We start from the raw sequence: 12,193 nt of genomic DNA on the forward strand, positions 1-12,193 counted from the left end.
AAGCAGGAACTCTGTTATCAAGAAGGAGGTGATCTCCCAACAGGGGCGAATTTTGTAGTTTCACAGTGTGGTATCATGAGAGAGGCTGTGCATCCAAGACAGTCACCACCAGTAGGCCAACACCCCACATGTGCTGTGTGGGGGCGGATGGGCAGCTGCTAGCCAGGATGTGTGAAATCAGCACCTGTGGAAACGTGTGCTTCATCAGCCTCCAGTGAGTACAGAGGACAAAAGCAGACTCAGAGCACAAGGCCCCTGTGTGAGATCTCCAGGCTGCAGAGCTATGGAGGCCACTCCTAAGAACTGAAGGCATGTGGGTTATCAGATGCTAATGAGTGCAAGTACAGGTTAGGAATAAGCAGCAAACAAAGCTGTCAGCTTTTGTCAGTATTTTTACAGCCATTAGATTAGTTGTTTAGGAGATCATGAAAACAAGGGGATACATCTACTGTTAGGTAAAAAATACAGAAGTCATGTAACTGCTGAATCATTAAGTATCTTGAAAAGGTACTAACATGATTCTTTCTTTTTTGAGGCTTCCCTGGGTCTGGGTGAAGTCTGTGACTTACCTCTTCTTCACTTTCTGGGTCCATGGAAGAAGAGGAGGGGGGAGATAGAAAGAGAATAACCCCCTCCTTGTGCAAATGCTGCTCACCTTGGGGTGGATATTGAAGTATTTATTGCTTTCAAAACTCTTCTTCTCACTCTCAGCATAGTAAAGCAGAAAACTTTCTTTAATTATGAAGAACCTTTAAGACAAAGAAAGGAAATAAATTTTGCTAGAACAGAGGTTGTGGTTCACAGCATGAAAAAATCTCCACCTAACTAAAGCTACTTTCTGAGCAGAAGAGTTTACTACTTCCATCTAAGTCTAAGGTGAGGTGCCTCACTTGTGCTTATAGTCAAGAACTAGTGCTTAACACCAAGCGTCAAGTTTAAGTACTTTGTGCTTACAGTTTACTACCACAGCATGCACGCACCAGTGTTGAAGGCAAACCATAGCACCATTTACTCACAGCACTCTGTGTCCAAGACAGGACCAAACATTTTTGGCACCTCTAGCTGTTCGTGCTCTATCTAGCCCATGTAGGTTGGATTCAACCTATTGGAAGAGAGCTGCTCTTTTTTTAAGGGTCTCACACATGGGCTAAGACCAACTAAATGATTATTTTTGCAATCTGTCCCCTTCCACCCTCTTTCCTCCCATCTTGTAATAAGAGAGAAGGGAAGTGTTTTCACTCTAACACTTAGTCATATGGCAGGAAGAGTCACACGCTAGCATCTGCAAGTGACTCTTGAGGCAAAAAATTGGCCACCAGAGCACTCAGGAGCAGAAATAAATTTTAGAGATATTTCTAAGCAGAGCTCCTGGCAAAGTCTTCTGTCATTGACCTTCATAACTACAAAGGAAATTGAAATTTTTTTTCTCATATGTGTAATGTTAAATTATGCCTTGTTCTGCTCAATTAGCTGATATGCCTTGCTCTGCTCAGTTAGCCTTAGGTATGCTCTGATGATCACTGTATAGTAGCCACAAAATATCACAATTTCTGTAAACCGAGCCTCTAATTTACTGGAGCATGCCCTCAAAATTATGATTAAAGGAGTTCCACTTTTAACTTCTTTGGATTTTCAAAATGCCCCTGGGACTGTCCCTCCTCTCTTCAAAAATTGAGGTTGCATTTACTCTGCAGGCAGTGGTACAGGTGAGAGATATATGACTTAGTTTCAATTTGGTCTAAATCTCTGCAGCACTCAAAAGTTCTGAAGAGCAGCTGAATAAAAAATGGGGACAAGTTTAGTAGGGAGGTTTCAAAAGAGTAAATGACAAAGAAAAAGTGTTGCACTGTTCTGTACATATTTTCTGACATGAGAAACAGGGAACTGGAAAGAAAGTGAAAGGCAGTAAGTTGAAAATTATTAAAGAATGCCCTTTTACACTGCACAAAACACTGCTGTGTAAATCACTTTCATTTGGTCCCAAGGACAAGAGATCATGAGGAAACTGGAAAGGATAAGGCATTTCTGTGAATTAAAAGAACATTCTCAGAAAACCCTCCAGCTTCTGGGAGGGATCAGAAGGAGACTTCTACAGGTAGTGCTGTCCATTTCTGCAGCCTGAGCATTCCTGCACCTTTCCCTGAAGCCACCATCAGTGATGGGCTACAGGCTCAGGGGATTGATCCACAAGGACAGTTCTAATGCCTTCACATGCCCATCCCATCCCAGTCCTCTCCTGAAGTGGATGGGCTGTCAGATGTAGCCAAGCACTGCCTCCAGTACAGATAAGCACAGCAATTTAGTTTAGCAGTTTAGTTCCTAAAGCTAAAGAAAGAAGTCAAAGCTGGCAGAGAATTATAATAATAAAATTATATATATAATTATTAACAATAATTATCATAATTATACTTGGGCAAAAGCCTTACCACTTCCATCAGCTTCTATCTCTTGCTCCTCTGCTATGGGTCTGGCAACACAGATGAAATTGCCAAATGCCATGGAAATATGTGTGCATGGGGCTCTCAGAGCAACCAAAAAACTCAGAACAAAGCTAAACTTCTGAATGCCTGTAGCAAACTCAAGCTCTGGACCTACTTCGCAAGTTCTCCAAAATGTGTAAAAGTGACAGTCATTGAACATATTTACATCCAGAAATCTTCAGAACATACAAACACCAGCAGCAGTTATTGTGTCCCAAATTTTTTCTTCTCCTTGCCCATTCATCTATACCTGTTCATGTTGGCATCAGAGGTGGGGAGAAGCAGCCAGCTTGCTTCCTCAGCAGGACACTCTCTCCTCATTTGATACTCTGCAAACATCATGGTTGACTGCCCAACCTCACCTCTTGTTCCTGACCACAGTCTGGCAAAACTGCTCTAAGCAGAACAGCACAACTCAGTGCAAAGATCTCTCTTCTGCATTGAGCTCATTTAGTTGGTAGAGGACTGAAAAGCTGCTCATTCACAGTGCAGCCTGTCCAGCAGGTGATCTGAGTAGGAGCAATTACTATTCACCTTTCACCTGGGTGACCATCTCCCTTCCAGCCTGAACTCGTGCATGTTCCAGTGCAACTCCCAGAGAAGCTGCATCTAATATTCCCTCAGTTGGGAAAGCCTGGTGTGACCCTACCTGTGGTGGCTGTCCACACAACTTTGAGATATCAGCCCATTTAGCAGATGCATTAGGCACATCTCTGGGGACACATTACTGATAGAGTAGATTCATCAAAGTCTCACCTCTGTGTGAAACAAGAACTGGGATTTTCAGATATATTTGCACTAATGGCAAAGGCAACCGTGACCTCTGCAGCAGGCTCAGAGCTGACCCTGGCCAAGGTAGACATCAGAGAAATCTCCACAGAGCACACAAGGCTTGTTTCTGGTTCCTCCTGTCCACGTCACTTCTGTGAACAGCAGCCTTCCTGATTCATTTTTCCTCCCACCTCTGATCATTAACTCTATAAAAAAGTTTTCTTATGTGTAGCTGTATCTTCATGTTATGTCTCTAATGCTTAGTTCAAGGAGAATTTGATTTTTTTAGAGGGAAATGTTACCTTATCTGCACAATAAATACAGAAATAACATCTTAAAAGAACAATCCTGCCTAGCCAGTGCTCCTGTGCTTGGTCCAGTGAGTTAAGCAGCTACTGTATGCAGAAATATGAACCTAAGGAATAAAAGTCAACACCACACATGAAATGGAGAAAGTCTATTCATCACTTTCAACACTCTTTTCAGTCTGAATAACCTCAAGGAACAGTTGCAAGACAGGTAAACATACTGATCTTTAGCTCCATGATTTTTAATCTAAATTTTAACCCACAGTTAAAGCAAGACTTTAGTTTGATACATACTTTTTGTTGCTCAGTGCTGCTAATCCTCATAATACAGATTATGCTCCAGTGGAAACCAAAATCAAAACAAAAACAAGAACAAAACATAGCACAAATCTCTGAGAATTGATGTCTCTCACAGATTAATGAACTTTTAGATCCCTGACCTCACAGATGAGGAAATTTGGAATGAAAACGTACAAAATAAGGGTTTAAAAAGTAATAAGAACAAAATCTCAGTGCAAGTAATGAGGGTAAACATTAAAAATCTGGTTAGCTTCTGGACATAATGTATTTATGTTCAGATCACATTCCCTCATCTATCTATCTATCCTTACCTGGAAGGCAACACCTAAGCAACCAAATTCATCACTTTAACTGACCTTCAGGACAAAGTCTCCAAACAATACGAGTATAGTTGATGCAGCACAGTGAAAATAGGGATGAAGTAAAGAATCAGGGGAGAGAGTTATAAGACTCAAGAGCAAGCTGAAGACTAAAGCAGCAGCTAGGTGAGCAAGAGCAGAAAGGGGAAAGATGGCCAAGGGAGAATGGGGAGAAACACCCAGTTAGGACTGTGACTGGGAGGCTAGAGACACAACAGACATCTAAAGTCGGCACAGATATGATAACATAAGAACATAAGAACATAAGAAAAGGGAGTGCTGGAAAGGCAGGGGAAGATTTTGAATACAAACAAGAAACCAAGAAAAATAAGTGATTTAAAAACAGAGCAGAGTTCAAAAAGCCTGGAGAGCAGCAGTGAAGGTAAGAGCGGCAAGATGGCCTGGGACAGCCACCCACACTCCACATGCAGCACAAGTAATACAAGAGCCATTCACATGAGGTCAACTGCTTTGGGGCACCCATCCCTGCTGCTGGGTCCTGTACTACGAAACCACTGAAACCACAGTGTAATTAAACTGGAATAGCAGAGGAACAGTAACAATCTGAGTAACTTGGATGTAAAGCCAGAGCCATGATCTGGCCAGGATTAGAAACAACAGTTCTATACCGGACAAGTAGAGATACCTGATCTCTGAGAATACAGTGCTTTCTTTGTGTCACAGAGGGCTAATGAGATTAATCAGCTAATCTTTGTAAAAGTTTTTGATGTGACAATGTCCCGCATGAAGTATTTACAGTATAAAACTGCAGCAGTCTCCTTGGTCCTTCATTCCAATGGTGTTTTTCTGGGCACCAGTCCAGGAGCACAGGCAGTGAATCCCAGTTGCTAGATCAGCTCAGTTCTGTATCCCTAGGGACAGCTCAGGAAACCGACGGGCAAATGTTCTTTATTAACATATCAGCTCAGAGTCCGCAGTACCTGTCCCTCGCTCTTCCTCTCTCCTAGGAGCTTTACGCTTTCTTTCCTGCCTCCTGCCCTGGCGCCCGGCAGCAGAAGCAACGCCCAGCCGGGCAGGGAGTGGGAAGAGCTGTATGCTTCCTGACAGCAAGCAGCCAAGTGGGAAGTTTACACGGACGAGAGGGAACGACATGTTGTGCTGGACTCGCAGCCGCACTATCTCGGCAGCTCCTGCTGCCCCTGTGCTGCATACACACACTTCTCGGTGGCTGTGTGTTTTTCAGGTTTGTTTTTTGGTTGTTTTTTTTTTTGTTTGTTTTTTTTTTTTTTTAGCAGAAAGCAGTCCTAAACTATTATCCTTTCCATCTGTTCCGTGACCACATGCAGTGACTGTTAGTAGCCACTGTGGAAAAGAAGATTACATGCATGCTTTGCAATGCCACAGCCAGGACTGGTTCAAGAGAAGATAAAATCTCTCTATTAACTGTGCTATGTTTCCCTCCTTCCAGCAGCAACCTGTCATCCCTGATGGATTTACTCAGAAATATAGGAATATTTTGTGTTTTGTTCTCTCCTGTTTTCAATTTCTCACGTTCCACCTTGCTTTTCTGATTGATCACCGAGCAGACGCCCCCTCCTGGAACTGTCTCACTGAGCCCCCAAGTCTCCCACTTACATGGTGACAGATAGTTTAGAGCCTGACATTTCTGTATGGGACCGGGATTATTCATAGCAGAGAAGAACGTGCCACTTCCTTCCTGGAAAGCTACAGCACCCTATTCATATCACATCCAGGGCAGGTACACACATTGTGCATTTCACTGCAGTTTCCACAACAGGCTGATGCCATTACCAGTTTTGTAATTACAACTTTTGTAATAGGAGAAAATAAATTGTTTGCTATTCGTTGAAAGGAAGAATGGGGTGCAGTTTGGTGGGAAGAGGACCATACGCCAAGGGCTGAGAATATTATTTGCCAAAGCCATTCCAGCAAGAAGCCAAGCTTAGGCTGGTCAAAAACATCAGTAAACTCAGAAGATAGTTGCTTTTCTGTTGAAAGGATATTATTTTACAGGGAAAGAAAATTCACACTAGGGATAGAATTTCTTGTCTTGGAGAGATAGGTACTAGGATAGTGGTAATGGCATCTCAAATCAAGCTCTGGAAGGCAGCATGCTCAGATGTCAGCCCTGGCAGATAACACAGCCACACTAACCCAGTGTCAGAAGCACCCAGCCTGCTCTAGGATAGTACCTGGTGTGACAGGCATGCAAATACTTAGGCTTCAGAACAGACCATTGTGTGAGCAAAGGAAAGGACAGAAAGTGCTCCAGACAGCTGCCTCATGTCAAGTTTTGCTGTCCTCACAGGTGCCATTTGACTGAAACAAGACTCTGCTATACCTCCCTTTTCCCAGCATAACCTCTACTGCTGCAAAATTTCCAGCCTTGGGATTTCAATCACCAAAGCACTGGACACACCATGCCTGGACTTTTTTACCTTGATCCATAATCTAGTCAGACTCCATCTTTCCCTTAAACACATGATTTTCTTCTCAGTGTCCCCAGAAGCATTGTTGCTACAGCCAAATGAATGGGATCAAGCCAGTAAATTTCACGCATCTCCCAACAGCCACGTAAACCTGTTTTCATGGCTGATGGCCTGATGAGATCAATCCTCCCCTTACAAGCTGGTTTATCTCCCGTATCTTGGAAAGATTTTCCTTGGGACCAAGACTGTTGTCCACTCCAAGATGTCAGGGTAAAACCTACATTGCTCACAGATCAGATCCTCAACTACATCGAGCAAAAGTCAAATTTTTTTTCTGGAGTGGGAAACATTTCTTCTTTCAATAAAAAAAAAAGCCTTTGACCAGCTACATGTTGCTGGGAATGGGGGGATAAGTAGGGGGAATGGTGAATTGCTCCTTATCCCCACATAATGATTGACTTATAATAACATGCAAGGGTACTTTATTTAAAAGCAAGTCTCTCCCATGATAAAAAAACCACCTGAACATATTGTTCCTACTATCCCAGTCTTTTAACTCCAGAACCCACTTCCTTCCAAACCCTACAGATTCCCTGTGTTCACCTCTCACTGACCTGTGTCTGGTCCCCCAGGACCTCTGCTGCTGTGCTTGCAACTTATCTTCCATATCATCCTTGCCCCACGTCACCTCCCCATCTCTTCCCACTTGCTAGCACTAAAATATTTACCACTTGCCAAAGATGGGGGTGACTTCTAGGAATAGAGCGGCACTAAATAAATAATGACAGAGAGAGCAGAAATGGGCCATTTGCCTGCAAGAAAGTTTTATTAGGAAGAAAGCCTTTTAAGAATGTCTCCTCCATGGCAAATTACGTTCCCCTCTGTTATTCTGTCCACTTCTTTTCCGTAACACAGTCACTTTAGTTTCCAGACATAATTCATTTAAATATCAATATTTGGGAACCGAGTAGGAGCATCAGCACAAATTCATTCCTGGATGAAAATAGGCCACTGGGGGGAGGAAGGGAAGGGAATAAAACCTGCACATAGGTCAAAAATGGCTACAAACATAAAACTGCCTCCCAAGGAATGTTTAACTATTTTCCAGGCTATGCCACCTTCACAGGTTTAGATTGGACAGCACTGTGGTTACTACACAGAGCAAAACTGGGAAAGCTGGCTTTAGAAATGGATTGTTTGTGTCCAAACTGCAGACTGCAGCAAAGAGTAAGTACTTACCCACAAAAGGTAAGTACCAGAGATTCAGTGATTCACATAGAGAAATACACCAACTCTAAACTTAAAACCGACTCATCACTTCAGTTTTATAGAACATAATTCTGTCCTTGGTAAAGGTTATAGCAAACGCTTTCCAGCTCCAAACTTCCGGGCTGCTGACAGACAACACACAGCAGCTTACAACTCTCTAACACCATACGGAAGAGATTTCAGTGCCACTTTCTCCCCAGGGAAGAGTCTTTATGTGCTGTTCCAAGTGTGCCATCACTATAAGGCAGCACGGCAGTTCTGATGCTGGTCCACAAACCCCTGCAGACCGTACACACGCACACACAGACTCACATGCACAGTCAGTTCAGCCTAGCCATCTCACACCCAAAGGACTCAAAGCTTTAACGAGTGCTAAAGAACAAAGTCAAGCAGTTTAGGAGCAAAATATATGAGCTGACTCTTCCTCTTTTGTGCAACTATCAAAAGATAATTATCCAGAGGAGGCAGCTAGTCCCTATTCCCTGAAGTGCACATAGCACAAGGTCTGGACAGATAAAGAAGGGAGAACAATGGGGTGCCACATGTGTAAAGCCAACTCAGAACAGGAAGGAAGCTATGCCCACAGTTTTACCCCTAGCCTCTGCCTGGCTAGCTGCACTTGAAGAGTCAAGCACACAGGCTCTAACTTATCCCAGAACCCTTAGGCTTTGTATTTCACCCGAGCATCCCTCAGCAACTGTGGCTTACCTCCTGGACCATTTGGCTGACTGCCTCCCAAAGGGTCTCTTCCAGAGCACGCCATACAGCTGCACTTTGGTGCTGATGTCCAGAGCATCTGAATCTGCCTGTTCCATGGACGGAGAAGGGGATACCGAACTGGATTTTGAAGAGAACATTATAGATGGATCTGCTTCTAACTCTCCCCTTCTGTGTAGCAGCTCAGGGAATCCGATTAAATGCAATGAACCAGAAGGACGTAACCAGCTCAGCAGACAGAGAGACTGGGCTTTGGTTTGAATCAATAACTTGACTGCTCAGCACTCAGTCAGTAATTCTCTCCCTGATGCACAGATGATGAGAGTTTCCTCATTGCGTATTACTTCCTGATGCATTACAAACAGCACACATCCCAGCCCAAGGGAAAAAATGAGTGAAGAGAGTCAGACATCAGAAACACAGAGAGGCAGAAGGAGCTCATCAGAGAGAAAGCTCTCAGCAATAACATAAGCCAAAATACCTCTGCACCAGAGCCAGCTTGGAAGGTTATTTCACTTGACATTGCAGCACTTCATGCAGAAATTAGGGCAAGATGGATGTTTTACTTTCAGGCATCTCTGACACATATTCCCAAAATCTTGCACTTGAAGACAGATTCTTCTCATTTGTCCTGAGGAAAATGGGGGCAGAGCGAGTGGGAGCCAGCAAGTTCAATCAGATTCCCTCTGCCATCAGGGCAGGGAAGGGAGGCTTTGCTGTGCCAGCCTGGCACTGCCCACCTGGGGAGAGTTCACGTGGCTGCTGAGTTTGGACTGAGCAGTGTCCATGCTGCATGCCTTGCTCAGCCTTAAAGGGCCATTGCTGATCAAAGTTAGAACACAAAATTCTGCCTGCCTCCATACCTTGCTGCATCTTGGAGATGTGGCAAGCACAGTCTCTGCTCTGCCTCTTAGGTACCAGCTCCTTCTTGGCCACAACACAGACACAGAGAAATATGTCCCACAGCTCGGGTGAGTCTACTTTCATCTCCTGTTTAGCACTCCCACAAGAAGCTTTTTAACCTGGTTCCCTAGTCCTTGTTCCTCCCTTGAAACTCTTCCTCCTTGCATAGATACAAAGTCCTCCAAAAGAACCCCTGTATTTTGTAATGCCCACAGGAAAGCACATTAGCATCATATTGTTCCTTCCTGTGTCCTGCCTTCCCTCCAGGATTAGAATTTGTGGAAGAATCATGCCTGCTAAAGCATCTGGGTTTTTGGTGCATCATATAACCAATACAGACACATACATGCTGTGTGGCATGTATGTCATAGATGCTGAGGCATCTGCTCCTGTTTTAACCTGTGCATCGATTTTGAAGCTGTAGTTGCTGGATATCAGCCCTTCCCAATGCAGTTATTCAGAAGTGACACAGTGCAGACACATGGTCCTTTCTCATCCCTGGGGATCAGGAACCTGGGACATGCTGTAGGCTAGATCACATCACCAGACACAGGTTCACTTAACTTTATATGGTCAGAGGCACTTGCAAGGCATCTTAAATAGAGGAAATGCAGACAGCCTGCCTCAAGCTCACAGACTGCATTTGGTATCAGAGAAATTAGAGATGCAGGCCCCTGATAAAAGCCACTATTGATCACTAGATGAGAGAGTCAGCAAACTCAATGCTTTGTTACTTTCTCTCACCCTGGCTTTGACTGACCTTTTGGTCCCAGACAGGACATGTCCCGAGCAGCAGCAAAGCCCATCTCTGAGTGACACTAAGGCAGAGGATGGAAAAGAGGGGAGAGCAACAGATATTGCCTCTGTCCCACCTCAGTTCCAGCTCTTGAATAAAACACTGCATTGCAGAAGAGAAGCATTAATGCTGTAGACACCATTCCACACACTGCACCAAGAAGGAAATACTACTCATAAACAGGAGAGGGAAAAGTTTCCCTGGAATTATGTTGTGCAAAGAGTAAAAAGGATTCTGGGCCCAATGGCATCACTTTACAAGAGTACAGGGAAAAGTCAGAGTTCCCATGTAAGGATGATCCAGTGCCCCTGCCGTTGTACTGCACCAATGACACAAAGATCTGACAGCAGTGACCTACAGTGAGGAAAAGCAGATTTTCATCCTTTGCTTCTTTACTTATTTTTACTTTACACAGACTAATAAAGAGGTTTCTAGATTTGAACATCAAAAAACTGAGATAAATTTCCTCTGGGGGAAAAGGGAAGGGGCTCACTACTTAGCAAGGGACTGAGTAGTTACAGCAAGTTCTTTAAAGTCAGCAGGCTGAGGGAGGGAAAGGGCAACTTGCTTTTGTCAAGTGATCAAGAGTTAAACACAGGTAGAAGCAGCAATGCTAGGGCAGCAGATAGCAGCAAGGTGAATTTTGTAACTGCTGGTGTCTGGACACAGTAATTTGTAGTAACAGTTGTTCTGTTAACATTTCCTTTATGTCTGTACTAATCTAATGAAGCTGGGGGCCTGTCTAAAGGAAAGAGTAGAGAGCAACAGAACAGGTCTAAGCAACTTGCCTCACAAACAGGAGTAATGTCCTAAGGGCCAGCTTAAAGGTTCTTCAGTGTTACTTCTGAAAGATGCAAAACCTACTTCTTCTGGCCATAAATTTTGGCATCAAGAAAACAGTGTCATAAAACCCAGATGGTCACAGGTATAGCTAACCCATAGGATTACAGGAGACTAAAAGGACTTCACTCGTTTAAATGAGAGTGAAGGGGGAAGTTTGACTGCTGTTTAGTTTTAGGCATTATTTCCCCTCTTAATGTACTGGTAAAGGTTGATGCTTGCAAGAAAACAAATTGGCCTTAATTAATCATGAAAAAATGGGACAGTAATTAACAATTGCTGGAAGAGGATTGTGGAATTGCCGTGCAACAAGAGCAGCAGAGGCAGAAAGCTTGGTGGGGTCCACTACATGCACAGCAACCTGGGGTGGCCATACCTTCCAGGGATACAGACTAGGCTCACACACCTTCTCTGAAATCTTTTTGTTTCAGAATAATAATTCAAAGATTTTAGATGGCTGTTTCACTCTTGATGGCTCATGGGGGAAAGAAACACAGTTGTATATCTTGGAAAGAAAGCACTGGAGCTTTAATTAGAAGGCCTTTCTGTGGAATGACAGGTTGCACTGGTATAGGAATTATTTTGCAAATATGTCGTCTCAATTTTCCCTACACATCAAGCCAATAAAATTTTGCTAAAAATAAAACCTTTGAAGCAGACACCAGTGCAAGCTCTACAGACGTAACACTTCTTCACAGAATCACAAAATATTCTGAGTTGGAAGGGACCTACAAGGATCATCGAGTCCAAATTTTAGCCCTGCACAGGACATCCCCAAGAATCACACCATGTGCCTTCACTACCCTCCAGCTGGAAGATGCTCCCTTTCAGTTTAAGGATACTCATACTGGCTAACTGCAGCTGCTGAGGAGGCTTGTATTTTTTTTTAAGTGAAAAGTTATACCTTCATGTTCTGGGCAGCCTTACAATAGTACATTGTGCAGAAAAGAACAAACTATTTATTGGGCTGGGGCTAGCAAGTTAAGATTTGGATCAGAGCTGCTGTGGAGTTGGAAAGATTCAGTTCTTGCCTTCAAGT

At 43.6% G+C, this 12,193-nt stretch overlaps 1 protein-coding gene across 5 annotated transcripts in view; it reads right to left on the reverse strand.

Annotated features, from left to right (window-relative positions):
- Positions 1–12,193, reverse strand: part of PLEKHD1 (pleckstrin homology and coiled-coil domain containing D1) — a 37,997-nt gene that overhangs the window by 20,394 nt on the left and 5,410 nt on the right. For 2 of the 5 annotated variants that reach the window (XM_027707912.1, XM_027707907.1), the window contains 2 exons: positions 8,607–9,246; positions 656–749 (listed from right to left, as the gene is read on the reverse strand). In XM_027707912.1, the coding sequence (XP_027563713.1) occupies positions 656–749; positions 8,607–8,755 (243 nt within the window). In that variant the 5' untranslated portion in view covers positions 8,756–9,246. Of the gene's footprint in view, positions 1–655; positions 750–8,606; positions 12,163–12,193 lie in introns of those variants that run through there. The other 3 variants (XM_027707919.1, XM_027707925.1, XM_027707899.1) reach the window with 3 other exon arrangements.

The sequence above is a fragment of the Neopelma chrysocephalum genome, unplaced genomic scaffold, assembly GCF_003984885.1.
Source record: "Neopelma chrysocephalum unplaced genomic scaffold, ASM398488v2 Primary Assembly neopelma1_24, whole genome shotgun sequence".
Lineage (NCBI taxonomy): Eukaryota > Metazoa > Chordata > Aves > Passeriformes > Pipridae > Neopelma > Neopelma chrysocephalum.